The 25,460-nt window shown below is 52.5% G+C and overlaps 8 protein-coding genes across 8 annotated transcripts; 4 read left to right on the top strand and 4 right to left on the bottom strand.

The window, feature by feature from the left end:
• Positions 1-53: 53 nt before the first annotated feature.
• Positions 54-2,996, bottom strand: EV422DRAFT_517113 (histidine-specific methyltransferase). Its single transcript, XM_053069426.1, has one exon. It carries the CDS (start codon positions 2,639-2,641, stop codon positions 149-151), a length of 2,493 nt encoding a protein of 830 aa, XP_052928712.1. The 5' UTR covers positions 2,642-2,996; the 3' UTR covers positions 54-148.
• Positions 2,997-4,986: 1,990 nt separating this feature from the next.
• Positions 4,987-8,046, top strand: EV422DRAFT_564363 (uncharacterized protein; the record flags this gene model as incomplete). The annotated part of the gene is made up of 13 exons (XM_053072190.1): positions 4,987-5,079; positions 5,150-5,481; positions 5,559-5,667; positions 5,747-5,935; positions 6,015-6,066; positions 6,128-6,164; positions 6,241-6,304; positions 6,376-6,767; positions 6,836-6,941; positions 7,030-7,189; positions 7,257-7,447; positions 7,520-7,670; positions 7,742-8,046. 13 exons carry the CDS (start codon positions 4,987-4,989, stop codon positions 8,044-8,046), a joined length of 2,181 nt encoding a protein of 726 aa, XP_052928711.1.
• Positions 8,047-8,250: 204 nt separating this feature from the next.
• Positions 8,251-10,623, bottom strand: EV422DRAFT_492508 (malonyl-CoA decarboxylase-domain-containing protein; the record flags this gene model as incomplete). The annotated part of the gene is made up of 11 exons (XM_053067605.1): positions 8,251-8,507; positions 8,587-8,649; positions 8,728-8,838; positions 8,904-9,152; positions 9,251-9,329; positions 9,386-9,550; positions 9,618-9,761; positions 9,826-9,948; positions 10,028-10,101; positions 10,175-10,232; positions 10,297-10,623. 11 exons carry the CDS (start codon positions 10,621-10,623, stop codon positions 8,251-8,253), a joined length of 1,650 nt encoding a protein of 549 aa, XP_052928710.1.
• Positions 10,624-10,927: 304 nt separating this feature from the next.
• On the top strand, positions 10,928-12,516 carry EV422DRAFT_241154 (peroxisomal membrane anchor protein conserved region-domain-containing protein). The gene is made up of 3 exons (XM_053065657.1): positions 10,928-11,379; positions 11,462-11,746; positions 11,811-12,516. Exons 1-3 carry the CDS (start codon positions 11,014-11,016, stop codon positions 12,273-12,275), a joined length of 1,116 nt encoding a protein of 371 aa, XP_052928709.1. The 5' UTR covers positions 10,928-11,013; the 3' UTR covers positions 12,276-12,516.
• A 1-nt stretch (position 12,517) lies between these two features.
• On the top strand, positions 12,518-13,818 carry EV422DRAFT_241284 (acyl-CoA N-acyltransferase). The gene is made up of 6 exons (XM_053065659.1): positions 12,518-12,666; positions 12,725-12,789; positions 12,914-13,009; positions 13,069-13,311; positions 13,380-13,538; positions 13,611-13,818. The coding sequence occupies exons 1-6, from the start codon at positions 12,622-12,624 to the stop codon at positions 13,699-13,701; spliced, it is 699 nt and encodes a 232-aa protein (XP_052928708.1). The 5' UTR covers positions 12,518-12,621; the 3' UTR covers positions 13,702-13,818.
• A 27-nt stretch (positions 13,819-13,845) lies between these two features.
• Positions 13,846-16,858, bottom strand: EV422DRAFT_241169 (uncharacterized protein). The gene is made up of 8 exons (XM_053065658.1): positions 16,558-16,858; positions 16,433-16,474; positions 16,309-16,356; positions 15,968-16,241; positions 15,789-15,905; positions 14,464-15,721; positions 14,083-14,387; positions 13,846-14,012 (listed from the first exon to the last, which is right to left on the bottom strand). The coding sequence occupies exons 1-8, from the start codon at positions 16,657-16,659 to the stop codon at positions 13,939-13,941; spliced, it is 2,220 nt and encodes a 739-aa protein (XP_052928707.1). The 5' UTR covers positions 16,660-16,858; the 3' UTR covers positions 13,846-13,938.
• Positions 16,859-17,429: 571 nt separating this feature from the next.
• On the top strand, positions 17,430-19,854 carry EV422DRAFT_241013 (ATP-NAD kinase-like domain-containing protein). Its single transcript, XM_053065655.1, has 4 exons — positions 17,430-17,757; positions 17,834-17,981; positions 18,053-18,917; positions 18,978-19,854. Exons 1-4 carry the CDS (start codon positions 17,583-17,585, stop codon positions 19,647-19,649), a joined length of 1,860 nt encoding a protein of 619 aa, XP_052928706.1. The 5' UTR covers positions 17,430-17,582; the 3' UTR covers positions 19,650-19,854.
• On the bottom strand, positions 19,814-25,230 carry EV422DRAFT_241022 (Nck-associated protein 1). The gene is made up of 22 exons (XM_053065656.1): positions 24,600-25,230; positions 24,358-24,524; positions 23,932-24,301; positions 23,791-23,867; positions 23,588-23,717; positions 23,344-23,521; positions 23,084-23,274; positions 22,910-23,025; positions 22,657-22,849; positions 22,320-22,582; positions 22,122-22,253; positions 21,892-22,055; positions 21,758-21,818; positions 21,552-21,689; positions 21,362-21,483; positions 21,201-21,298; positions 21,037-21,130; positions 20,885-20,967; positions 20,630-20,816; positions 20,346-20,566; positions 20,179-20,274; positions 19,814-20,112 (listed from the first exon to the last, which is right to left on the bottom strand). The coding sequence occupies exons 1-22, from the start codon at positions 25,074-25,076 to the stop codon at positions 19,903-19,905; spliced, it is 3,768 nt and encodes a 1,255-aa protein (XP_052928705.1). The 5' UTR covers positions 25,077-25,230; the 3' UTR covers positions 19,814-19,902.
• Positions 25,231-25,460: the final 230 nt, after the last annotated feature.

Raw genomic sequence — 25,460 nt, 5'->3', positions numbered from 1 at the left:
AAGAGACCGCAAAGATCGCTATTGATACACGGAAGCGAAGTCTGCAGCAGCAAAGATGAATTCAAGGGTCTAATGGAAATTGCAAAAATATGATATATACAACGAAGCAAGTCAAGGCAAAAACAAGAAGGCAAGACAGTCCCTAAACTCAAAGGTCCCGCGCCAGGCGGAACCCAGCAAACACATACGGGTATCCTCTCTGATACCAGTTGGTGAAACTCTCTCTCTCGGAGATACGCGGGATGGTCGCCCAGGAGGCGCCCAACACCACATTATGCTTCCCATCGAAAAAGTCGCTCGAATATCCAGGATATACCTCGGACTTGACATAGCCGTCCTCCTCCGACCGGTTCAGCACCGTCGACGTCCACTCCCACAGCCCTTCGTCGATGACGGGTTTGTCCGAGTCGATGTCACTGGACCCGAGCGCGACCATGGACGCGAACCCGTAGTTGCGTGGCTGGTGCTTGCCATGGCTGCGGAACTCGCGGAGCTCGGTTTCGGTGGGTAGACGCATGCCGCGGGTCGTGGCGTATTTGTGAGCTTGGTTGTAGGATACGGAGACGGGCGCGGTCATGAAGTCGGATAAGGGGAGGATGCCGAATACCGTCTTGACGCCGTAGGTGGAGAGACCGGTCGTCAGAAATCCCTTTTGAGCTGTAGATGATGATGGAAGGGGTGCCCAGCTGGCAGGGAGCAGGCCAGTTTCCTCCCTCCAGCCATCTTTCTCGCTATCTAGGAACTGAATGTACTCGCCGATGGTGACTGTCCGGGACTGGATCTCGTACGGTTTGCCAGCGGGCAACTCGCGGGCGGGCTTCTCGACATCCCATCCAAACGTCACGGGCAGCGCAGCAGTGGGCTCATGATCGAGGTACTCCTGGTCGTTGATTCCCGTCTTGACGTTCTGCGGATGTGCAACGCGGATCATATCCGCGAGCTTGGTCGATGGGAACTGGTTGGGAATCGGGGCCAGGATGCCCTTAGGCGGGACAGCGGTGGAGCATTGGACGAGCATGTAGAGCAATGTCTCGAGATGCATGCCTTCGTGCTCATAGCACATCCACAGCGCTCGCTTCAAGCGCTTTCCAACGTCCTTCCCCTGCGCAACATCGTCCATGACCTTGCGCAACCGCTCCCTCACCCGTCCCTGGTACTCCATGATCTCTTCCGCCTCCGGCCACTGATCTGGCACCTCCGAGTGCGGGTTGCACACGCTGGGGTCGTCAAGATCCGGGTCGATGCCGCGTTCAAAGATTCGTGCGAACGATTGCGGCGATGTCAAAGGCGCCTTTTCCGCGCGGGCCAGCTGGATGTCCAGGAACGCGGGGATGTGGCCCAGGTAGAAGATGAAGGGGTGTCGTAATGCGATGGGGCGGGTGAGCCGCTCGGAAGCCGGGATCATGGTCGTTGTGATGTGGTCCCATGCTTTCCACATCTGCCCCCACTCTTCCATCGAGGGTAAGATGGTGAGGGTCTCGTTGGACTTTTTGAAGAAGAATGGCGGCTTTTGGAACAGGTGGAGGTCGTACATTTGCCTCCTGTCGGTGTATTTACCGACATTGTAGAACTGCGCTTGTTCAACGAGCTCGTCTACCTCTTCCTTGGAGTACTTGTAGCTGTACTCGACGTTCAAGATCTCGTCCTTGGTCAACGATATCTGGTTGTGACCGGGGGCGGATATCGTTTGGTCTTTCAGCGACCTGTAGTATGCTTCGTGTCGGCCCTCGACGGCGTTGTAGATGGACAGATACTCAAAAGCAGAGCGATCAAAGACGTTTGCGCGGAAAATCGTGTTGACGTGATCCAAACCGTTCATGATGAAGTCTCGTGTCACATTTTGCGAGTCGTTATACGCCGCGCCGACAAGTTCGGGGGCATTGCGGCGGTCGATGCCGCACAGGAATGTGTCGCCGACATTCATTCCCTTGTCGCAGATTTGCCGTAAGAAGCTGGCGGCTTCCTGGCGGTTGAGGTTACCGATCGAGCTGCCGAGCCAGAGGTACGTCTTTGACGTCGTGGCGGGAATGGTGGTGCTGATATACTGGATAGAGTCCTCGTAACAGCCCAAAAGTCCTACGAATTGGATGGTTGGGAAGGCGTCTGCGAGAGGACTGAGGGAGTCGCGAAGTGACGCTTCGCTCAAATCGACAGCGTAGTAAGTCACGTTCTTCAAGCCAAGAGACTCGATCGCTTGCAGGATGTGCTTCGTCTTGCGCATGGCACCGCAACCGAGCTCGACAAAGATGCTGCCGTTTCCAGCAACGCGCGATACGCAGTCAACGGCGTGCGAATGGAGCACGTCAATCTCGGCTTCGGTCAGGTAGTACTCCTCGACGTACGTGATTTTGTCAAAGATCTCCAGACCTTTGTCGTCGTACAGCACCATGGTCGGGACCGATCGGACGAGGGTTGGTCCCTGCGGGCCGAAGTGGTACTCGACATTTTTCGTCGAGAGCCCTTTGATAATGGACGCTTTCAGGTTATCGTCCGTATTCGATTGGGATGTGTTTCCGCGCAAATCGATGACCGGCACTGGCGCCGGCTTTGCGTAATTTGACTTTACGCTCCTTTTGCGATGAAAGCCGTTATCGTGGTGGACGTCCACAGCGGTGGGTGAGGTGATTGTTGAGGGCGACATTTTCCCATGTGATTAGCGGGGTCCAGATGTGATTTTTTGAATTCGGCAGGTGAAAGATTCGAACGGTATGGAAGGGTAAACGGGCACTACTAGAACCAAAAAAAGGGACGCAGGTTTGGCTGTGATAGATAGAAGGCAGGCCCAGATGCTTTTATGTGCCGTGAATATCAACCCTTTGCGAATCTTCAGACAGTTTTGGAACTTTCGGCGGTCAGACAGAGGCTTTCTGTTTGAAATCTCGCTGCGAGGCGGCCGGCGGCGGATGAAGCCTCCTTTTATATCTGGCATGGTTTAGGGTTGGATCACTAGAGACAAGCGAGCTGCGAAACCAAATCCGGAACACTGGTTGATGAGGTCGGTGAGTTCCGAGAGTCATGACCGGTGGACAAGAAAGTGAAACATGAATGTGCATGATGATGCAGTTGAGTGTGGGGTAATTGTGGGGTCCCCAGTGCGAGTCAGCAGGGTGGCGCGCGCGCCGGTCAGGGAGGGCTTGTGAGAGGCCGCCCCCGCCCTCCGCCCATGCCGTATACGCCATGCCATCGTGCGCACGTCACTGGAGAGGTCCTCCCTGAGGCTCGCTCCCTTTGACCATTGATGGAACCTCGCCCCGGGACTCGATCCAAATGCCTGATTCAATTGAGACAAGGCTGGGAAGGAACGGAAAAAACAATCCTTTGCGCCAATTCATCGGCAAAAGGCCCACGTCATGATGTCAATGTGGGATTCGGGCACGCGTTTCGCGTCCTCGGCCAATCAGGAGCGCCGCCTTCATCACCTCAGAGGTACTCACTCCTCCACGTCATACGGGCATACATAGTAGCTCTCGAGTTGCACGCCAACAAGTCATGTCGATCGCTTCCAAAATGACAAATCGAGGCTTTGTGGGCCGTGCGGCCCATTTCCCAGACGCCAGAATCAAAACGTGCTCGCTTTGAGGAAAGCGCAAGAGAAGCGATGCGATGCAGGGGAGAAGGCAGGCACTTCTGCTCGAAGGCACTGCCAGGCTGTCTTGCAAGGTACAACACGTTGCTCAGACGTTGCGTGTTCCCGTTTGGCTGTTCGGTATACGGATGAACAGCGTTGGAGCCGACTTGCCATGTGTTCGCGAGGACAATTCGGAAACGTCCTTCACAGACCTTGTACGGTGGTAAGCCTGGGACAGCCCTTGAATAGGTGGGACGTCCACTGCTATGTGGAGGTGACCACCCCCGAGATACTCCCAACTGCTATGAGCTTGCGAACTTGGGCTCAGCGGAGGGTCAGCAGGCAGATGGCGGGACGGCATGCAATGCCTATGCGCAAACGAGTGCATCCATACGGAAAACGTGCATCCACATCGGCATATCCACCTACTCCGCACGCGACAGGGCCAACTCAGGGACCCGGACCTTGTGGCCATCGCGCCGGCCGGCAGCACAGCACGCAGAGGCATATGGACTTACGGATACAAGGCCAAGACGAAAATGTAAACGCTGTCTTGTATTGAACGGAGGACTTGGAACCAAACATCCTGAAAAGGAGAGTTTACTTGGAGTGGGAGTGGAGTGGTCCCTCTACAAGCGAATCGAGAGAAAAAAACAGACGCAGGGACCAAATTAAAAGTGGACCACTGGTTTCCTCGAGCCATGACAGCCCAAATACTACAACAGGAACCGCCACGAGAAGGCTGTCCAGTATGGGTTCCCATCAGCGGTACGAAGCTTGGGCATGCTCAAAAGTCATATGTATCGATACAGGACAACATGGAGCACCGTTTGGGTCATAAATGCGGATTGCGCAAGCATTTGCGCATACGGTTGTCTAAGCAGACCCTTTCCTCAACGGTACTATGTCTGACCTTTCCCCAGCGGTACTAGGCCCCCCTGTATAGAGAGCTTTTCCAGGAACGGTACTTGGTTGACAGCGGCTTCTAGCTATATACAGTAATGTTTGTGTGTTGAAGATGAGGGTGGGATGGCTGTCTTGTGTACTGTACGCGTTTTGCTTACCAGATCAGTGCACGCGTTGGAAGTTCAAATCCAAGCGGAGACACAATTGCGAAAGCATCACCGTAGCCCTTCCAAAAAGCACGAGAAACTCCAGTCTCTCTATATATAGCGACAAGAGCCCAGCCCTGTGCGCTGTGAGCGAAACAGGGTGGTAGAGTTGGTAGGTACTGGGCGTACATATGTTTTCATGTGTTACCAAAGGCGACGCTTGTCAACAGGCGCGGATTTGCTCGACGCTGGTTCATTGTTGACGTCGTACGTTACATGCAGTTACTCACGGCAGCGGGGCCAAGTCCTCTCTTGGAACCGGCTATCCGTGCTAGAACAGCCTCTCATGATCAGATGCATACCAGGATGTCTACACGAAAGTTCAACCCATGGGCCTGGCTGCTACTAGTCTCTCTGGCCATCTTCGTGCAGGAAGTTATGGCAGGAGGTTATCGTCCTGTAAGCGGAGGTCGACTGGCTCACGCGCAGTCTGCTTCGTCGAAACTCACGCCGACATCATGGCTGGCAGATTTCCGTAGGCTCCTCTCTCGACCGGTCTCTCACGGGCACCGGCATAACAACAATACGACAGCGCGTCCTCGTGCTGACAACCACGGAAGCCGACACATCAGCAGTGGAGACGACGCTTAAAAGCTACAGCATCCCATATGATGTCGTAATAGTTCCCAAAAGCGGATATGTCAATCCCGATGGAAGTAGTACTCTGCCGTTGGAAGATGCGAGCCGAAACGCTCTATATTCCATGACCGTGCTTAGTCCGGGACGGGTGCCATATCAGAATCCAGATACGAAGCTTTGGATTAGCGCGTTGACGACGGCTCAGTGGGATCAGCTGGCAGCGTAAGCCTTGCTAGGGCACGTGAATCAATTTGAAGGGAAGGCTCAAGAGCTCATCTGGACGTTTTGATTGTCGAAAGATTCGAGGTGAAGAATAAAGTCCGCCGAGTTACGTTGGATGACAACCCAGGACCGACAACCGGCACGGCCCCGGTTGGGCCGGCCAATGCTGCATGCTGCGCCAGCGGGGTGAGATCTTGGTTTACGGATCAATGGAGCTCTAGCTGCGGATCAGGAAACAGTTCTCATCTTCCTGGTGTGATCGTAGGTCACTCAAAACGTCTCGTACGTCCAGATCCCAGATGTGGCGAGCGCTGGGCTTGTGAATGGCGCAACATTCTCAACGACCGGATTGTATCATTATCCCGCCACCATCACTAATTCGACAACAACGGCCATTGCGACCTTAGGCCCGAGTTCGGATGGACAGTTCCCTACGCGGACAGTGGTTGGAGTTGTAAGTTAGGAAGTCCCTCAAGATGCACATTGAAAACATCCATCGTTCAATTCTCATATGAAAACCGATTTTAATGTAGCTCATCAAATATCCGAATGGCAGGGAGCAGATGACCTTCTTCATGGCATTCGGTAAGGCGTAGAATATGTTAAGTAGGCGGCGAGGCAGGCACATTAACGGTTTGATTCACAGGATGGTGGTCTACAGCAAGTCTCTTTTTCGGGCACTTGTAAGTAGACTTTATCTGTAGCATTCTCTAGTCTTGAGTGTAGTATAGGCGATGTTACTGATGCTCGTTTCGGTAGATACGTCCACTGGGGAACGCGGCAACTGTACAGTGGATTCCGAAGGATATACCTGAACATGGATGTATGGTCCAAAAAACGTAAATTTCCCGAAAGCGGATTCAGGCCTCATTTTCCTTCCGATATGCACATCAGGTCGATGACGTCCTCATGGGTCCACCTCAATACCGCATCACTCCCGCCGACGTTCAGAACATCGTCGCATGGCAAACTGATGTAAACAAAAGACTGCCAACCGGATCATCCTTCCGACTCACATTGGCGTACAACGGTGTTGGAGCGGTACAAGCGGCAACTCCCACCCTGTCGGTCTCTATTCCCGTGACGACACCCAATTACAACTTCATAAAATCCCCCGGGACTGGAACAAATTACTGGCCAGCGGAAGTATCGCTCTACAAGACGATGACGCACGAGGGGCTGTTGAAGGATGGGTTGTATGCGGAGCTTTTGGGCAATACGGCGACGAGGGACCAGTTTTGGTGGTGTTCGCATACGTTTACGCATTTGTCCTTGGATCAGGCTACGTAAGTGAGACTTGCTTGCAAGCGGGTTGCTGGGTTTCGGCTGGCGAGTCGCTGACGTCCCACTGCAGCCGCTCAGATACCAATAACGAACTAGAGGTCAATACCTTCTTTGCTGGGCTTTCGGGGCTTCTGCAAGCCGCTGTCATGGCAAAGCGCTCGATGGTCACCCCAATGGTAGGTATTTGCCTGATAACAGGATTGCCAGTTCCATGCACACACTACATATACTGATATCAATCGAACGCTTCCGTGTCTTTTTAAGATCACCGGCATTCATAATGTCGACGCACTTCAATCCCTCATAGCACATGGCTACACGTCTGTGGTCGGAGACACGACGCGAGGGGATTGCACCAACGCGACGTTCCCTTATCACCCTTATGTGACCACGATCGGCTCGTCAAACCATGCTGGGTACGAAGGTATGTCCGCCTCACAATCTTGTTGCCACTGTAGTTCATCTGCTAATACAGTCCGTCCACCGCACAGTGATACCACGGCAGGCAACGGTCATCTACTTCAACTGCAGCCTACCCGAAGAAGATGTCATTTTGTATAACAACATCTACTATAAAGACCAGGGCAACAGAACATGGGATTACATGATAGCAACGTACGAGACGAATCGGGTCATGACGTTGTTGTTGCAAATGCGGTGGGATAGTTATATGTTTCATCAGGTATGTGGGTGTTGCTGCATGAAGGCTCTTTCCACCGATGGCTTCTGATGTGTGCTTGGGCTCCCATTGCAGGCGAATCTGAGAAGTGCGAACATGCCGACCATCACGGTGGCGAATAGCGGAGCGACAGGGCGGTTCGGGCTTGCCCAGCAATGGGCCGAGAACATCGTCGGGACGCTCACAAAGGCTGTCAGATGGCCCATCATAAGTGCTCATATGGATGGTAGGCTTTCCAACTCCGCTGCCCTAGTGTGAGGAATCTCAGTTTTCTCACTTCACAATTTACTTCTTCAGTCCACCACGAAGCCTTCCGCAACCGCGCCAAACGAGATCTCTGCAAGCCAACGCTCACGCTCAGCATCGACCGCACGGCATCCTCCTCTTCGTACCTGAAAGCGATCGGGTTCAGCGTGGCCACAGAAAGCAACTGCACTTTAGCGATCACGCTACCCGTGCCTGTGCTTGGTCCGTGTGGGGGATGCCGCTTGGAACAGGTCGGCGTGGATCCGCTGACTGTTTGGGTGCCGATGGTGGGCGGGGCGCCGCCGAGGGAGTTCTATTTCGCGAGGGAGTGGACGTTTGGGAGTGATGTGGTTTGATCTCATTTTATCTGGGGCAGAAAAGTTTTTGGGACCGCCCGGTTGTTGAGGAGTCTGCATCTCTGTCTGATCTATCTATTTATACTTTTTGGGTCTAGGATACAAATGCGGTGTGACAGTTCTCTTTGTACATCTTTCCAAAAGATTCTGATGATTGGCTACAGCGGTGAGAAACTGCGACTCAGCGTCCGTCGAAGAATTGTTCTACAGATTTGCAACCCTATCTCGCCCTATCCTGACCCTCACAACCCCTCGATCGTCCATTCGTTGCGCCTCCGGAGCTTGCTTAACCGCCCATTGCAGAGCGGTCATCTCCGGGCCGTCGTCGGGTTTTGCGTTTACGCACTCGTTCGTGAGTGTGATGCTGCCATCTACCAAGTACGCCTGGTTGTTTTCCTCGACGAGAGGTAAGATGTAGTTGTAGTTCACCATGATTCCAAACGACTGGGCTAGGCCTTTCGCTGATGGGGCCAGACAGCGATAGCGCAATGATGCAGATAAGCGTGAGGCGACGGCAAAGATAAAAGGTACATGCCTTACCGGATGAATCTCCCATCCAGTTCAATCTATGCATGCATGCTCCGTTTCGAATATGGAAGTTGCCTGCGCCAAGCTCATCATCTCAGATCAAGAACGAGGCTTCGAGCCCGGTTGCGAAGCTCGATTGCGATTCACACTTACCGACGGGATCGAGAGCGAGCGAACGCCGTTTTTCCAATACTAGATACCTGGCACACAGCCGAAGTAATATTGGCCGAAGAACCTCCTGTGTTTCCCTGTTCGCTAAGAAGTCTTTGCGCGCCATCATTTCCTGCATAGCACGACGTCATCATGAGGGTGAGTCCGGGTGCAGCAACAGCTACGTTTACCTACCGATAAGATGGAGCTGGCCGAGCTTTTCTTCTCGCCTGCGAATCGTTTTATCGATGTAGACTCCTCCCCAGTCAATAGCTCCGACACGTCCTGGTTCAGCGCTGTCGTCAGCCAGCGACGAAACCCAGGGATTGGCGAGAGGGTGCAGAAGGTGGACACGGTGGGAAGGAACGTCTGCAGCTCTGTCACCACGCGTTTAATTAGGAAGTTGCCAAGATCTACGCCGGCGAGTCCTGAGGTACAGAGGATCATATAGAACCGTCAGTCCGAATTGATCCATGCACTCGGATCCAACGATAAGAAATCCGAATCCCAGGAATAGAGCACCGACCCTTTTGCGAGGAAGATATTGAATAGAAGATGGCGACTGTTGGATCAATGACCTCGGGATGAGGATTATTCAACATGTCCTGGGGTGGGAGGCGTCAGGATAAACCTCCGGTACTGCGAGTCAAGGCCGACATACTTGAACGTTGCCAGCGACCTCCTTGAGGAGGGCAATCTGCACGAATGTTAAGGGTTCCTGTGGCATTCCTTTGTGGAAAAAGGCGTAGCAAAGTCGTCCCGGGCCCAGCCGCTGCTTCAATGCTTGCCATGTTGGGACGGCATGAACGGCCTCATAATGAACGATCTTGGCGGCGGAGAATGTCAGCTGAGGTGTCTCGGCCTTGCTCATGCTTTTCTTCTTCATCGCACACCTTTTCCAGAACGCTAGCAGACGTGTCCCACGAGATCCTCTCCAGATCCAAAGACCCTATCCCAAACCATTGTTTCAACTGACTCTTCAATGATTCATTCAGAGCCCGTAGATGTGGATCACTTCCTTCTTGCTTCAATATGTCCTGATAAATCCCGTTTAGTGTTTGACTCGCCCGGCATACGGGAAAGGAACAACCACGCACCCACCAGTAAGTTCGATCGCATAGTGATCAGGAATGGCATCCCACCTGGCAGGCCCCGTATCTGATCAAAAAACTTTTCGTACAGTGGACGTAAGGATTCTCGGAGAGTCTCTTCTGCTCTGGGCAGCTTTCGACTGCCATTGCTGCCCTACAACACGACAACCGAAGGTCAAGATGGCAGCCAGAAACTCCAAGCTCGCATCCACTATCGTAGGTATTTCTGTACCACATACCGCAGCAACCGCGTCGATGTAAGCCTGAGCCGAAGCGACGACTTGGTCTTGCTTCACATCTGATTCGCGAGCATCGTTAGCTCTTCGCCTGATCCGTATATACCGATGGCAGTGTCCAACGGGCCAAACACTTGCCAAAATCGCGCCCCAGTGTGCGAAGAAAGTCCTTCCTATGGCTCTACGGGGATCTCTTTGTTTATATCTCATGAATCTGCGGGAGGTGCGCAATCGGACTTCCATACCAAGTCCAACGACTCGTAGAACTCGCAACACTGTCGGGCTAGCAAGCTAGGCAATATGTCCCCTTGCTCTCGCCTGGAGAGCATCGTAGCCTCAAGTAGCCGTCGAAGTCCTTTCTCGCCATCAGCTACGCTTGGAGTCAGCGTTGTTCCCACTCCGTTTGTATGTCCCAAGCTGTACAGAGCGGGCTCACGCGCAAACTTCATGATGTCTCTCCAAAACGCTGATACCAGGGCAGTTGTTGGCTCTGTTGGTGGAATGCCCGGGGAAAAGTTCTTGCTTTCCTCAGTACCTCTATGCTGCGGCCCAGTCTTAGAATCGTCTCTCATCGTAAGCGCTTTTGCACTTCGTACAGAAAAGCACTCACTTTCGTTGCGAATAAGCGCGTGATCCAAGGGCTTCCAGACTTGACGCAAATGGGAAGCGAGTGCGCTTGCCGGTTTCTGGGTCTCAACGCTCGCCACATTGGCATTCTGGTCTTTCCAGGGTTGAGGACTTCAAATAAGTAGGCCACCAAACTGCCGTGTTATCCGACCTTCCATTCGACCGTCGGGGGAAGCCGGGATGAGGAAAACGCGGAAGCCTGTTCACAACGTCCTGACTTATTACGCGTGGAGTCAGACGCAAGTCAGACGGGTGCGAAGGGAGAAGCGACAGACACTCTGACCCCGACAACGTCACTACCGGGGTCGTAGCATCAGATTACTTACTCGTCTACAATGGTAAAAGCAGGTGTCCGCGAGGACATTGTCCAGTCAGCAGTCCGGTTTCTCAGAGACCCAAAAGTTCAAGAGTCTCCCTTGGCGAAGCGAGTGTCGTTTCTCGAAACCAAAGGCTTGTCAGCAGACGAAATCGAAGAGGCTTTGAGTCGGGCGTCCGCAAGCGGTCCTGCTGCAAGCGTAGGAGGTGCTGTGCAGCAAGTGCAGGGCCTGCCACCCCAAGCGACCGGGGCGTATCAACAGTATGCGCCGATTCCGTATCCACAATATCCACCTCCACCACCACCTGGATACAATTGGAAGGACTACACTTTGGGAGCCATAGGGGCCGTCGGAGCAGGATATGGCCTTTGGACGCTTCTCAGGGTGGGTGCCTTTCGATTTGAAGTGTGGCATATAGTGTGGCATATGATCTATCACTGACTGGGCATATCCTGTGGTTCTGCAGAAACACGTTATCCCGCACCTTCAGTTCCCGACTCCCACCGCAATGGATGATTCCAATACCGAACTGTCAACGCATCTGGCCAATACCACAACGGTGATGGAATCAGTAAAGGCGGAAACAATGGAGGTTATGAAGGCGGTAGATGCGCAGGGGTCCAAAGTGAATGAGGCTCTGCAGGGGATGGTCGCGACCCTCACGTTGCTACGAGAGAGCGACGAGAACAGGGACAGGGAGATGCTGGAATTGAAGCGGGATGTCGATGGAATTAGAGATTTGATCCCAAAGGTTCGTTTGAATCTTTATCTTGTGTCACGATTCATTTTTGATGTCTGACTACTGCTGGTGCCAGATGCTGGACAAGAGCAAAGAGTCCCAAACTGCCGTCATAACGGACTTGCAGAACGAGATAAAATCACTCAAGTCGCTTCTCCTCAACCGTCGTGTGCCTAATACGCCACCCGCATCCAACACATCATCACCCAACCTAGCGAACGACGCTGTAGCCTCTCCCACCCCGGCACATTCGCAATCACCGTCACAACCGTCGCAGAACGGCTCACAAAAGCCCGATCAGCCAACCGTTCAATTCCCTACACCAGCAGCAGAGATCAACAGTTCCGTGCGGACCTCCTTCCCCAACATTCCGCGCACCCCTACCATCCCGGCATGGCAGCTGGCGGGAACGGGAAGCAGCACCAGCACTTTTGATGCGAAACCGGTGAACGGTAGTAGTGCAAAAGATGCAAATGTGGAGAGCGCGGATCGGGAAACGCCAGCTTCTGCGTCCACATCAAGCGATGACAAATATACCTAGTGTAGCAGATGATGGGCTTGGGCTCTGCTCGAAATCTCGTACATTAGAACCACGTTCATATAGCACCTAGTTGTATAGAGCCCTGAGATATGTAAGAGCCCATCCAAGGTACCGATGGAGAGATGGTTCTGCAGTGTGCGGAAATCCTACGTATGACCTGGAGCTGTCTGAAGTTCTGTTGAACCCGTCGGTGCTGCTCTGCTGTTTGGGTCCGTTTGGCGAGATCGTCCTCACGCGAAGTCCGAAAGTTTTCGAATTCAACATCGGAGTTCAAAAGGGCCAAACTCCGTGCCAAAATAACCCCCACACAACTCGACTCGCCGAATTCGCTCACAAAGTTGCGACCATGAACTCAAGCGAGGGAGAGGAGCTCGTACGGGAAGCAAACGAGGTGTGCATCGTGTCGTCCAGACCCTTCAATGTGCCCCCAACGCTCATTATTCTCATAGGTGTCTCCCGAGAAATTGTTCTCAGAATGCTGCGACATTCAATCCAAGGCTTCGTCCACGCTAGGGTAGGGCTTGCCATCTGCAATCAGTTCCGACAAAAGAGCGAGGTCAAAAATGCCAGTTAGAGCAATCCTAAGGGAACTCACAGATCATCCTTGCTGCCATCTTCCCACGCGGCTTCGCTGACAGAACAGACTTGGAGCTTCACCTATACTCCCTCAAAACGCTCCCACCAGCATTACAGCAATGGGCCTTCAACCTCGTCAAAGAAAACCTCTACGATGAGTACGTCCCTCCGCCCATCTTTTCCAAAAACCACGAACCTAACATCGATCACCTGATAGATACGTAGCAGCAAAAGACACCGGCTGGTCCGACGAAGACAAGCAACGCGAGATGACGGAGCCTAATGCGCGGTATATTGTTGTGAACACGATGGGCGGGGATGCGCGGCCGGTTGGGTTTGTGTATTTTCAGTTTACGATGGAGGAGTCGTGTGATGACAAGGACGAGGTTAAGAATGATGAGGATGAGGATGAGGGGAGTGAGGAGAGCGGGGAAGATGTGCAGATTCCGGTGGTTTATTGGTATGATTCGAGGGTTGGTGCACATTGCGCCATTGGAATGTATCAACTGATCACCTTCACGTTGGCAGCTATGAACTCCAAATCTCTGCCTCCTACCAACATTGCGGCCTGGGCACGCACCTGATGTCCCTCATCGAAGAGCTCGGGAGGCGGTACCACATGCTCAAATGCATGCTGACGGCGTTCAAAAGCAATACCGCCGCGCTCAACTTCTATCGGAAACGAGGGTGCGTTACCTTATTCTGCGCGGAGTTGATGGAGAGTGTTGTGGGGAGACTGACGGTGCTTGTGGGCTGTAGGTATGAGATTGATGGAATCTCGCCCAGCAACCATTTACCGCCGCGGAGGGCGGCGAGGATTTCGTATGAGATCTATAGTAAAGTTTTATGATAGACTTTGTAGTGTAGCGGCGTAGGGACCGTCCTTGGCTAGCGGGACTCATCCCCTCATCCGGTACTTGGACGGTTTCCAAGGCTTACGGATATCATACGTGCTTGTCAGCATATGGATTCTTCAACATTTACGTGGTTCTACATCATTGAGACGTTTATAGTAGGTCTGAGAGACAATGAGAAACTACATACAAATGGCGACGACTACGTAGTGAAACTACCATAAATGGGATGCTCAGAAGACGAATTCGCCGCGGAACGCATCCAGATCCCGCTTCTCGCACGCTTCTGCGAGGTCATGTCGCCGCACTAAGGGAAAAGAAATACCGAGTGGGTCAGTGTCCGCGTAATCAATCCGATGAAAAGGGGGTATACTTACGATGTCCATCAGCGACCATCTTCAACGTCGACCAAACCGTCCCACTCTGCACACTATGCATCGCCGTCAAATCACCCTCATCCGCCCGTCCTTTCCCCTTCGATTGCGCGACAACCGTCTCAATGTTGCTGCTCTGCACGGCGAGTGCTCCAAGAAGGTGTTCGGCGGCTTCGCGGTACTGCTGCAGTTGGATACAGCTGATGGCGAGATTGTAGCGGGCGCGCACGTAGGAGGGGTTGATGTCGAGGGCGTGGAAGTAGGCGTCCATGGCGCGTTCGGAGTCATTGGAGTTTGCTAGTGTTGCGCTGTAATTGTGAAACATATCGATGAGTCGGGGATGAAAAAAAAAACAGGAGTGCTACAACGTCATGCTGCACCTACCCCAATTTGTTCCACAGCAGGTAATCCTGTGGTCGTTTTGAAAGCGCCGCCTCAAAGCAATCCACAGCTTTCTGGTACTCCTCCGAAATGTTGAACAGCACCCCTAATCCAACCTGAACATCCGCATCCAGCTCCTGCGCACCACCCTGCCTTGCCGCCTCGATATACATATTCGCAATCGTCTCATGTGGACTCGTGTCCTCCCTCGACCGGGCCGCAATATGGCTGTACTTCGGGTTATTCGCAATCCACGATTCCAGAGCATCATACGCGTCCGCCCGCGCGTTCTCATTGGTGTACGAGACCGACAACGCGATCCAGCTGTCCAGCAACCCAGGATCGTGTCGCACGGCTTCTCGCAGAGCAGCGATGGCTGCGACGTCGTTTTCGTTCTCCTGTTGCCGGATCCCGAGCTCGTACCAGGCTCTGCTGTTCGTTGCGTCCTTTTGCACGGCGGCTTCCAGGACTAGGATCGTTTCGGTGAGATTGCGCGCGTTGACGGGGGAGGGGACTTGGTCTACGAAGGGATTGTTGGAGGTGAATTCGTAGTGGTCGTACCGCGCACCGATGGCGCGGCCTGTGATCACGTCTGAGAAGCCGCGGTCGTCGTAGTCCCAGGCGTTGTTGTACAGATCGTCTAAATTTTTGGACTCGTCGGCGAATGCCTCGGCAAGGCTGCTGTCTCCCGACGCAAATTCGTTTGCCCATGCTTGTTCTTGTGCTTGCCGCTGGAACTCGTCTGTCCATTGCTTGTCCTCGAGTTTTGGCCCGTTTCCTTGATACTCGGTCGCCCAATCCGCTTCCGCACCTCCTGCAAACTCTTCCGCCCACATCTTTGATTTCCCCGCCGTGTTGGGTACATCCGATTGCAAGGCATTGAAATCTTCTTCCCACGACGCCTTTTGCATCGGTGTCCCACCGCCAAACTCCTTTGCCCACGACTCTGCTTCTTCAAACGGTGTTGTTTGCTCCACCACCTTATTCCCTTCTATGGATGCCTCCTGGTCTCGGAACTGTTTCATCAGTTTCATAAACTGCGAGTCTCGGAATTTCGGGTTGTCTTGGGCATTCACGGCATCCAGGAGCATCCTCGCAGATTCCGCAAGCGCTTCTTTTGACCCTTCCGGGTGCGACATGCCCTCCGTCTCTTTGAATTCCTTTATCCATGATTCGGCATTTGCATTCTCGACTCCCTGGTATTCAGATGCCCAAGCTTCAGGTCGTTGTGCAATCCCCTGTGGTTCCCATCTCGTATGATCTGCGTAATTTTGTTGTTAGACGTTGTTACGGAAGCGGATCAATCATCGTCCTCAGAAGTGACTTACATCTGGCCTGTTCGAAGGCTCGTTCTAATTCTGCGCTATTACCATTAATCATTTGTGGATGTTGTCGGTCTTTCTGTGAATGGAACTCTGCTGCCCACATATCCCTAGCCACCGGTTCTGTTATAACACACATGAGTTAGTTGAGGATCTCGACAACTTTCAAATGGGAACCAGCGTACCACGCATGAGCGGCCCACTCTGCCGTGAGGATTCGAACTCATTGATCCAGTTCGCTCCGTGTATGATACCGTTTTGTTGTGGAAGCGCCATTGGTCGTTGACCCATTTGCATGTTGTGGTTCACAAACTCGGCTCCCCAATCGGCCCCAGCGTTTCTCGAGGCATTGGCCAGAGGTATGAGGGAATCCAGTTCTCTACCAAGCGGTTGCATGTCAAACATGCCCGGGCGTTGCATGCCTTGTGGACCAGGTGCATTGATGAACTCGTCAACACTCTGCGAACAATGGTTGGACGTTAATAGATGAAACGAGTTCCCGCTCCTGCGCTCAAGGAGTACTCACGTCGGTTGCTAGATTTGGTCGTGCGGCTCGACCACGCATTCCGAGTCCCTGAGAGGAGCAATGCCATTGTTAAGTGGTCGATTCACACCACAGGATACACCTGCAGCAGACTCATGCGGCTTACCGAACTACTAACACCGACATTGTCCGGAGGCCCAAAACGGTCCTACAAGAGTATCATCTTCGGTGAGTGGAATGGAATGGATGAAGAGCAACTAGGTGCGCCTTGGTCCTTCACGTTTATCGTACCTGTTGTAGTGATCTATCTTGCTGTAGTTGTTTTGTAAAGTGGCTGAGAGAATTGCCGCCGGAGCAGTCGGCACCGCCTACCAAGTCCTTCAATGCTGACATCGTTATGGATCGCTAGTGCAAAAAGCAACGATGAAAATAACTTTGGACTGACTCGCTCTACGAGCTCCTATGTATATGGCGGTTCAGTAGCTTGCTGGTAAGTGCAAGCTGTCGCCAAAGATTACGGTGTTCGCTTGAGGGGAAGTTGCATTTGAAAGCTCCGAATATTCTGGGGCCAGTCACGTCCAGCCGGCCACGTCACACGACTTTACTTTAGAAATTAGCACGCGCGGCTGTGATTTCTGGGACAGCAAGCCTTTATCCGGGAGAACACTTATTCAGCAGGCTAAAAGTGATCCACTGCATGCCGACGAGCACCCCTCGGTGTTGCCCTTGGCTCCAGGGCTGTCATATTGGACGTACAGTACATACAGTACATCACAAAGCCCGATACTGGGACATGCGCAAACGGACATCTCTAGATAAGTTAGGCATGTCCATTCAAAGATACACTAGCCAGCCCAGCACGTTTGCGGCCCTGCTCGCTCCTTCTGCACAATGTGAACCAGCAAAGATTTGCTAGAGACTCCTCCTGAATCTCCTCTACTTCCGAGAATATTACGATCAATTCGATGATATCCTCAGTGCTTGATGCAATTTCGGGGGTCTCTTGCCTCCGCTCCCATGACTCCTCGCTTCTGCATGATACTGGGGAGCCACCACGCGTCTCTGATGGGCCGATAACAACGTAACGGCGTGCATGAAAATGATTATTAGGCGCGCGACAATAATGCTCAACCTCATGGGGGTGACGTGAAAACGCTCTCGGAGATCCCCCAAAGTGTCGACCATCCCGCTCATCGCCTCCCACTTCGCACCACCTTCTTCCGTTCAGAACCACACTCAACAACAGCGGCGTACTAAGACTTTTTACGTTACAACGATATCCAGGGAAACCGTTGCTACTGGAAGAAACTACAACAATGGCTGCCGAACGGGCAGCTCAGATCACGACCGTTCCCCCGTCGGTTACCAACATCGATTCCAAACTGACTCGGAAAGGCCTGGCTCACTTGGCCACATCACCGCGGACCATGACACCTACGCATAAGCTGGCTGAGACGGCTGTCGGTGTCAGGGAAGCTGCAAAATGCATCGGTATGTCTGCGTCAACGGGCAAGTGGCAGCGAGGCTTAAGGTTCCGTAAACTCAGGTGTTCTATCATGCGTTATAGGACGTGCCCTAGTCAAACTTGAAGCACCACAAACTGTCATGATAGTCGCTAAAGCGTTCGATCCGAAAATAATAAAGTTCACCCGGCAACTGGCTTGCCACCTTATTGATACCCCGAGAACGAGCTGCAACCTGCAAGGCCTCACTGTGTATGTGCGCCTAGTGTAATGCCTGCGGATTTCGGAAACATGGGACTCACTCGACATCCTTGCACCTGCAGATATATCGACTCCAAGTTTCGAACGCACACGGCTTTCAACTACGAGAAACTGGTGTCTACACACCCACACTACGTAGAAAAGCTCATGTTCTGGGATTCGGAACTATGTGCCACTCACGCGGAACACATCGACTTTGTCATCACACTCGGTGGGGATGGAACGGTCATCTATACCTCCTGGCTTTTCCAGCACGCCCAGGTCCCCCCCGTAGTGTCATTCGATTTGGGATCCTTGGGGTTTCTGACGAACTTCAATATTGCGGATATCCGGAAAATATTACAGCGAGTCATTGGCTGTCGGGGCGAGGGAGTGCGAATCAACATGCGAATGAGATTGAGCTGCACGGTCTGGACGCACGACTATAAGAGCAGGAAGGATAGGACGACTGGGAGCAGCTTGCACTTGAATCATAAAACTACATTCAGTGAGGACGATTCGAAGCGGAAGAGCATCGATGGTATAAAGTTTGGGTTACTGGGAGACTCTTTCCACATGCCATCGTCAATCCCAATGCCTCCACGAGTCGGAGATGAGGACCGTCATCCCGGCGATATAGGGAATTTGCTGGATGAAATATCATCCCAGCTTGACGCGCATGCCGACCCGGATCTTGACGAAGAATCGTCGGCGAAGCCTAAGCGGACGACGTCATTGCAGTTTCTGGCAGATACCAAGTCAACGGGAGATAGAGGTCACAAACCGGTCCCGGTCGAAACGTTCCAAATCCTGAATGACCTCGTAGTGGACCGCGGGCCAAGTGCTTACATGAGTCAGTTGGAGCTGTTCGTTGACGACAAACATCTAACGACAGTGCAAGCCGACGGGCTGGTTTTGAGCACGCCAACGGGGTCCACCGCATACTCGGTACGTAATGACGCTGAATGATCTTCTGGTGAATACTATCTCACTCTTTCCCCTCCTTAGCTTTCTGCCGGTGGTTCTCTTGTCCATCCCGAAGTTCCCTCAGTCCTCGTTACACCCATATGTCCTCACACGCTCTCCTTCCGACCAATGCTACTTCCCGACACAACCGAGATTCGCATTCAAGTGCCCGCCGACTCGCGAAACTCCGCATGGTGTAGTTTCGACGGAAGACACCGAATTGAACTAAAAAAGGGCGATTTCGTGACGGTCAACATGTCACGGTGGCCAATGCCTACCATCTGCGATGCCGACCAAGGAGTGGACTGGTTCGAATCGCTGAAGCGCTGTTTGCATTGGAATGAAAGGACCCGTCAGATCGCCTTTGGGTCCGCGACGGCTGCGGATAAGAAGCTGGAGAGGGTCGGAAGGGCACTGGATAAGCAGCGTGTGCTCGAAAAGAAGGAAATCGAAGGGGTCAATCATACGAACGGGGTATCAGAAACCATAGTTGAGGACGAGCTCGTTGTGGAGAGCACCGAGCAGCAGACAGACGGGTTAAGCATGAAATCAGATTCCGTGTCGCACCGCAGTTCAACCAAAGAACGCGTGCAACGGCGACTTTCTGATAGCGGGTCGGAATCAGGGTCGCCGTTTTCGCTGCTAAGCGACGAGTGCAATTGTAAAGGGCGGATCCATGCGGATCATAGCCCGGTAGCCGCTGGGCGTGCGTAGTGGGTGTGGTCCAACAGGGCATATCGCCAAAGGGGCGGTTTTCATGTAGTACATAGTTAACTTTATCAAATCTCATTCTTAATCATATTAGAGAGGGAAGGGCGCCAAGTACCCCTTCTACATTGCATTCACGAGAAGACCAGAAGACTTGAGATTAAGAGGCAAAGATTACGTTGGAAGTTGAAACAGAAAACATGTCGGAGTACAAGAAATATGTATTGTCCATCGGTATGTAAGTACGTTCGTCACGACATCAGAAAGCAGTCTCCTCATCCTGCCCAGACGCAACAGATCCCAGATGGGCCATGGACAGCACGCTCGCCCCACCGGGTAGTTTCTTCTGCTGATGGTGGAGCTGCTCCATGCGCTTCCGATGCAGACTGCCATTGACGATCTGGAAGACGGCGTACGGAATGATCGTTTCTGCGATGCCGGATGTGATTGCGGGCGTCTCTTGCACAAACTATATGGACAGGAATGTGAGATTTCCCATCTCGACTCTTTGTAGCCGAGAAAGTGATCCACGTACCCGTTTCAAGACCAAGAAGGCTGATTCCAACTGTTTCGCCATTAGCTCCTTGTCAGTCGTCCGATGCAAGAGCCGCATAAGAACCGTTGATGATATCTGCAAAGACAAATCTCCTTGTCAATCACAAGTCTGTTTGGCTCATCAGATGCGCAAACAAAAGCACTCACATTCAAAAACTCCTTCTCAGCGGCCCATCCCGACGCCGCGCCTGGTGGCGGCCTTAACCCGGAAAGCAGCACACGGAACGCAGATGCTAGGCAGTGTCCGTTGTTCTCCAGGCCGTCGATGTACTGGTTGTATGTCGCATTGTCGTCGAAGGCGATCTGGTAGAGCATGGCTGTTTGGAGGAAGGGGAGGAGCGACCATAGGCCGGCATCCGATGGGTTGCCTGGTGGATTGTGCTCGTCCTTTAGCAATTGCATGGCCATCATCAATGACACGACATCCTTACCCATCAAGGTTGCAAGCAACGGAGCAACCCGCACATCCGCATCCGCGGCATGACGAATGCCTAAATCTTGCGCCAGTGCGTGCAGAGCCTGGTACGTAGGGTTCGCTTTTGCCTCCGCGGTTCGCGGGAAGTGGGTATACGCCGTTGCTACACTCGCTAACGCGTGCGGGCACTTTTCTCCAAACACCTGTGAAGTGGGGTGTCCTGTGGTCAGTCCAGAGGGTGGGCGCATGTGGACGGATGTGGTGTGCTTACCTTGTTGCTGGCATCTGCGAGTATTGTGCGGAATTCGATGATGAACCCAAGCTGGATGGCTCTTGTGGTGAGATCTTTTACACCTGTGATGATATACAACATGAGCAACCAATCTTCAGAAGCTGATGAGCTGATCCAGATCCGGAGCTCACCTTTCAGCTTTTTCAAGGGTTCAAAGACCTTCGCCTCGTCGGTCCAGTTGAGCCGAAACGCTTCGAGGAACGCTTGATGTTGCATCATAAGGTCCTATTGCAGAAGCCCGAATGAGATGAGAAAAGTTTCGATACCTCATCGACGAGACTGCGACTGCTCCCACCTTAATGCTATTCCCCAGACTGCCAATCATGCCCACAATCTGCTCATCGAAAAACCTGACGCCGGCGGGCCCAATGATCTCACATAAAGCGGACAACTCTGAATCATGAGACATTCAGCACAATCCGGACGATCCCCGAAAGTCGGTTGTAAAATGCTCACCGTTGATATCTGTATACGTCTCGGCTTGCAGCACTTGCTGATTCCGGCTCACGAAAGCACGTCGGTTGGGAGAAAAGCACACGGTGCCGGATGTCGCTTTCGATCCCAGAAGCTCAGAGTACCTAACACACGAAAAGAAGGAAGTTACAAGACAGATCCACTTCTCCAACCTGTGCATTGGGCGCCATACCAAGCCACATAGAGCGCAAGCACAGGTGGGGAGACGGTCGTGTTGATGAGACTTGGCTTGTTCCCTCGAGACTTTTTGGTGTCCCGCGTCACTTGGTACACCATGCTGTCCGGCTGCGTGGCTGCGTATTCTCTGGCACTTTGAGCGTGCGAACGGTAAGCAAGCGTTCACGGAAACTGGAAAGACGGCAAGGAGAACACGCTTACTTTGCGTCGCTGATCTTCTCCAGAAGGATGTCGCGAATGGCAGATGTACAGCTGATCGGGACTACGTTGAATATACTTTGAAGATTAGCCAACGCAGTCACAGAGAATGTATTGCAAACTCATTGATGACCTACCCATCGAGTCCAAGAAGCGGATAGCGGCCATATACGCTTTCATCTCCTGCAGATACACTGATGGGCGCTTGAGGTCGAAGGAGAGGATGTCCTCCGACGAACCGCCGAACAGCGACGTTTGCGCGGATGGGTCTGGCGGCTTGTAGACCGTAGAGAGGAGATATCTGATGGAAGGGAAGGCATATGTGAGTATGGAGGCGGAGCGTAGGCGAGAGGCATTTGTGGCTTACGCAGATATCCGTTCGGCAAAAGCTTCCAGAAAGAACTCGAACGGATGGAACTCAGAATCATACACGGTCGCGACCACGGGATTTGTGAGAGCGAAGAGGAAGTTCCGCATAAGGTGCTTCTTTCTCTCCAGACTACACACAAAGCATGCCGTCAGAGACAGAACCGGTTCTTTGTCACGGTCAAAATGATGAGTTTACCTCCTAGCTCCAGCATCAGTCCCATTCAAAATGCTCTCAAATCCAGGATTGATTATCGGCCTCTCTGGCGCGTTCTTCTTCTTCTTCAGCTTATCTGCGCCTGTCGCCTTCTGATACGCTGGTATTGCCTCACATGTGAGAACTTGGCTGTGATAACCGACGGAGTGCAATGCGATCTCGTGGGCGAGAGATGCTGCTGATTGCCCGAGGACCGAGTATATCTCGGTTGCGAACAGTATGCTGTGCACCGACAAATGCTTGGCCTGCAGTTTTGTGGAAGCGTTCAACGCCGATTTTCAAAGTCATACAATCCATTACAGAAAGTTGACGCACTGACCTCGAGTGGCCACGCTACAGTGACGTTGCTGAAGAACTCCTCAGCTACAAATCCCAAAGCGCCCACATAACGGACGAGCTCTGGGGCGTTGTCCAAGCAATCCCTCAGATGCTCATGCAGGGCCGACTGGTAGAAACAGAGTTCCTTCAATCCCGAGAGCCTGACCAGAGACACCTCGAATTGATCGAGCCATCTAAATGGTGGAACTTTGGTGAGGCCCCGATTGGAGAGACATTCGAGAGTGGGAACTTACCTTGTGCGATCGCAAATGTTGGTCATAAACCAGCTGATGTCGGATATGTTGGCTACACCACCAGCCGATGGCAATGAAGAAGCGACCTGGAAGCGGAGCCAATTCACTCGAAGACTCTAGGACGGGGGTAAGCAATGGTGCGACATCCCCCCGTGAGAATTGGACCCCTCCAACCTGCAGATCTCCGGCCTCGAGAACATGTACGAAATGTCCGTTCACAAAATCAGTGATCACGCGTTGTATGTCCGCCAGCAGAATTCCATAAGGCTCCTCCTGAATGTCGGGCGTGAGTGTATTGTCGAGGATACGCAGAAGCTGCGGTCCGTAGAACTGGACGATTTGATCCGCGATGTGGTCCTTGATGGCTGCGGGCAGAGAATTGGTAAACGAATCTTGCCACGTGGTTTCGTTCAGAGCGCCTTCATCTTATTTACCATCTCCTTTGGCGGCAACCTTGTTGGCCAGATCCTTCATCAGCCATATCAGCTCCAAAATGCCAACGTCCAGCGTTCGCACGTCCTTTTTGCTTCTCTTCTTTCCCGTGTCCAATTCCAAATGGTTGAAATACCACAGAATTTCGTCGCGTGCAAATCCAAGCGCGCTGGTAACCACCTACGCAACGTATCTGTGTGAGGCTGTGGCAGTTGTCGAAAGCGCACTGTGGGGTCGGGCACTTACTGGGAACTTCAGACATAAGATAGCGCTGTCGCTTGTCAAGCACGTCATTTGTTTCAACTGATGCCGTAGGTAATCTCTCCTGTCCTTATGTAACAACTGGTTGCTTGCAGCATTTGCGGTTACGGTCTCGCTGGAGTAGCAGAACGGAAAACATTAGTGAGGGGTTAGTGATCACCTTCGTCTTTCCGTGGGGGCGAATCTACCTGACGATCGTTCTCGATCCCGGAAACTTTTTTAGTGCTTTGAATGAGGCCTCGAACTCGCCTGCGATGTTCAGCATCTACTTCCAGATGTCTGCGTTAATGATCGCGTTACGGAAAGTGATCCCACTCAACGAGACATACCTCATTCCGAACCAGCGGCACCACATGCCCATACGTCAAAGTTTGCTTCAAGACATCCATGTACGCCGGCAGCTTCACCATCTCCGGGCCCGCCACCAAGAATCCCAAGATCAAAATTCTGTGTTGCCTGCCCATCTCCGTCAATTTTTGCAGATGTCGTTCATCTGGATCAGGCGCCTTGATTCCGCTCATCTCAGGTGTCAGACTGAGAATCGCCATTTTTCGGAAACTATCTGCTTTGACGCAGAGGCGGAGTTCCAGGTCGGGCTTCATCTCCAGCAAAAGGGTGAGGATCTTTGAAGCAAGGAGTCCCAGACTCTCTTGCATCGCAAAAAGCGGCTTGTCATAGTAAAGAATATGTTTGGCTAGCCTATGAAATGAAAGTCAGCGGCGAGTCTGCGACACATGATGCGAGCATCTCATTACTTTGCGTAATCCGGATCTTGCATTCCATGCGCAATCTGGTATGCTTTTCCGTATACCGCGGCAATGATCTTCCGATCCTGCCCAAAGGCGGCAAGCATGTAGACTGCAGACACGTGCGACACCAGGAGGTCCAGGAAGTAGTCGACAAGTTCGGGATTTGTATCAAACTATTGGTGGATTCGAGATTGAGATTTTGCAGCAGTCAGGATAGCAGTGGACCGGCCCTCTTCTTTGGCACTTACGCTCAAGCTCACGAGATTGATTGATTCTTGAAGTGCACTCAATCCAGTCTCTATGTACTCCATCGACGCCACGAGCACCTTGTAGTAGACCTTCAACTCCGCAAGAATCTGCACTTGGGCATCACGAAAAGCCTGGTGTTTGGGATCTTTCGTAAGGTCGATGGATTCAGGAAACTTTTTCACCAGCTTCCTCAGAACTTCGGCAATAGCCGGATCGTTCAAGATCTTGATTCTTTCCAATGCCGGCCGGGAAGGGGATGAGGGCGTGACAGCAGCTCCATTGTACGTGTATGCGACATCTGGTGAGCCGCCCTTCGAATAAACATCAGCAGCGGACGGAGAGGACGTGGCGGATACGGGCGATCTTTCACCCTCGTGCGGAATCAAAGTATGACGTGCGCAATACAAAGCGTTGAGAATACGATCCCCATGCGCGGTGAGCGCCAGCAAATGGTCGGCCCAGTATTCCGCCGTCATCCTTTGGCGTTGTTAACCCCTTCAAAAAAGTGCTGATCACCAAATGGCAACTATCTCCGATTGTCGACAAGACTTCTTTGCACAACTACAATGTTGAGATGCAATCTCCAATCTTGATTGGATCTTCGACGCCGCCTGTTCGTTTTGAGGACGGATCAACGCGAGAGAAATGAAACACAGTAGACGATATTGAGAATGAGCGGATGTCAGAATATATATACTGAACGTACTATGTCAGTGACGCTTCCGTCAGATCATCAAGGTAACAGGACACCTACCCGTCCGAGAACGCGCTCTTTTCGCGGATGCTGTACGTACGTGTGCCCAGTTTCAAGGGATAGAGTGAAAAGGTAAAGGCAAATAGGCTTAGCCCGTGTGACGAAA

The sequence above is a fragment of the Fimicolochytrium jonesii genome (genome assembly GCF_025526975.1).
Source record: "Fimicolochytrium jonesii strain JEL569 chromosome Unknown EV422scaffold_3, whole genome shotgun sequence".
Classification (NCBI taxonomy): domain Eukaryota; kingdom Fungi; phylum Chytridiomycota; class Chytridiomycetes; order Spizellomycetales; family Powellomycetaceae; genus Fimicolochytrium; species Fimicolochytrium jonesii.
The sequence above is the reverse complement of the archived record's forward strand: the minus strand, read 5'-3'. Positions and strand labels throughout refer to the sequence as shown.

Excerpts from the sequence above, each read along its gene's own strand:
- EV422DRAFT_241022 (XM_053065656.1), bottom strand. The coding sequence starts at position 25,076 with ATGACGGCGGAATACTGGGCCGACCATTTGCTGGCGCTCACCGCGCAT. Across the intron at positions 23,026-23,083 it reads TCGAGGCCGGAGATCTGCAG|AGTCTTCGAGTGAATTGGCT; the intron begins GTTGGAGGGGTC and ends CCCCCGTCCTAG. Across the intron at positions 21,819-21,891 it reads CCGCTTCTTGGACTCGATGG|TCCCGATCAGCTGTACATCT; the intron begins GTAGGTCATCAA and ends TATTCAACGTAG.
- EV422DRAFT_241169 (XM_053065658.1), bottom strand. The coding sequence starts at position 16,659 with ATGTCAGCATTGAAGGACTTGGTAGGCGGTGCCGACTGCTCCGGCGGC. Across the intron at positions 16,242-16,308 it reads GACCAAATCTAGCAACCGAC|AGTGTTGACGAGTTCATCAA; the intron begins GTGAGTACTCCT and ends CATTGTTCGCAG. Across the intron at positions 15,722-15,788 it reads AGCCTTCGAACAGGCCAGAT|ATCATACGAGATGGGAACCA; the intron begins GTAAGTCACTTC and ends AAAATTACGCAG.
- EV422DRAFT_241154 (XM_053065657.1), top strand. The coding sequence starts at position 11,014 with ATGGTAAAAGCAGGTGTCCGCGAGGACATTGTCCAGTCAGCAGTCCGG. Across the intron at positions 11,380-11,461 it reads GCCTTTGGACGCTTCTCAGG|AAACACGTTATCCCGCACCT; the intron begins GTGGGTGCCTTT and ends GTGGTTCTGCAG. Across the intron at positions 11,747-11,810 it reads TTAGAGATTTGATCCCAAAG|ATGCTGGACAAGAGCAAAGA; the intron begins GTTCGTTTGAAT and ends TGCTGGTGCCAG.
- EV422DRAFT_241013 (XM_053065655.1), top strand. The coding sequence starts at position 17,583 with ATGGCTGCCGAACGGGCAGCTCAGATCACGACCGTTCCCCCGTCGGTT. Across the intron at positions 17,982-18,052 it reads AACCTGCAAGGCCTCACTGT|ATATATCGACTCCAAGTTTC; the intron begins GTATGTGCGCCT and ends TTGCACCTGCAG. Across the intron at positions 18,918-18,977 it reads CGGGGTCCACCGCATACTCG|CTTTCTGCCGGTGGTTCTCT; the intron begins GTACGTAATGAC and ends TCCCCTCCTTAG.
- EV422DRAFT_241284 (XM_053065659.1), top strand. The coding sequence starts at position 12,622 with ATGAACTCAAGCGAGGGAGAGGAGCTCGTACGGGAAGCAAACGAG. Across the intron at positions 12,667-12,724 it reads TCGTACGGGAAGCAAACGAG|GTGTCTCCCGAGAAATTGTT; the intron begins GTGTGCATCGTG and ends TTATTCTCATAG. Across the intron at positions 13,312-13,379 it reads CAGATTCCGGTGGTTTATTG|CTATGAACTCCAAATCTCTG; the intron begins GTATGATTCGAG and ends TCACGTTGGCAG.
- EV422DRAFT_517113 (XM_053069426.1), bottom strand. The coding sequence starts at position 2,641 with ATGTCGCCCTCAACAATCACCTCACCCACCGCTGTGGACGTCCACCAC.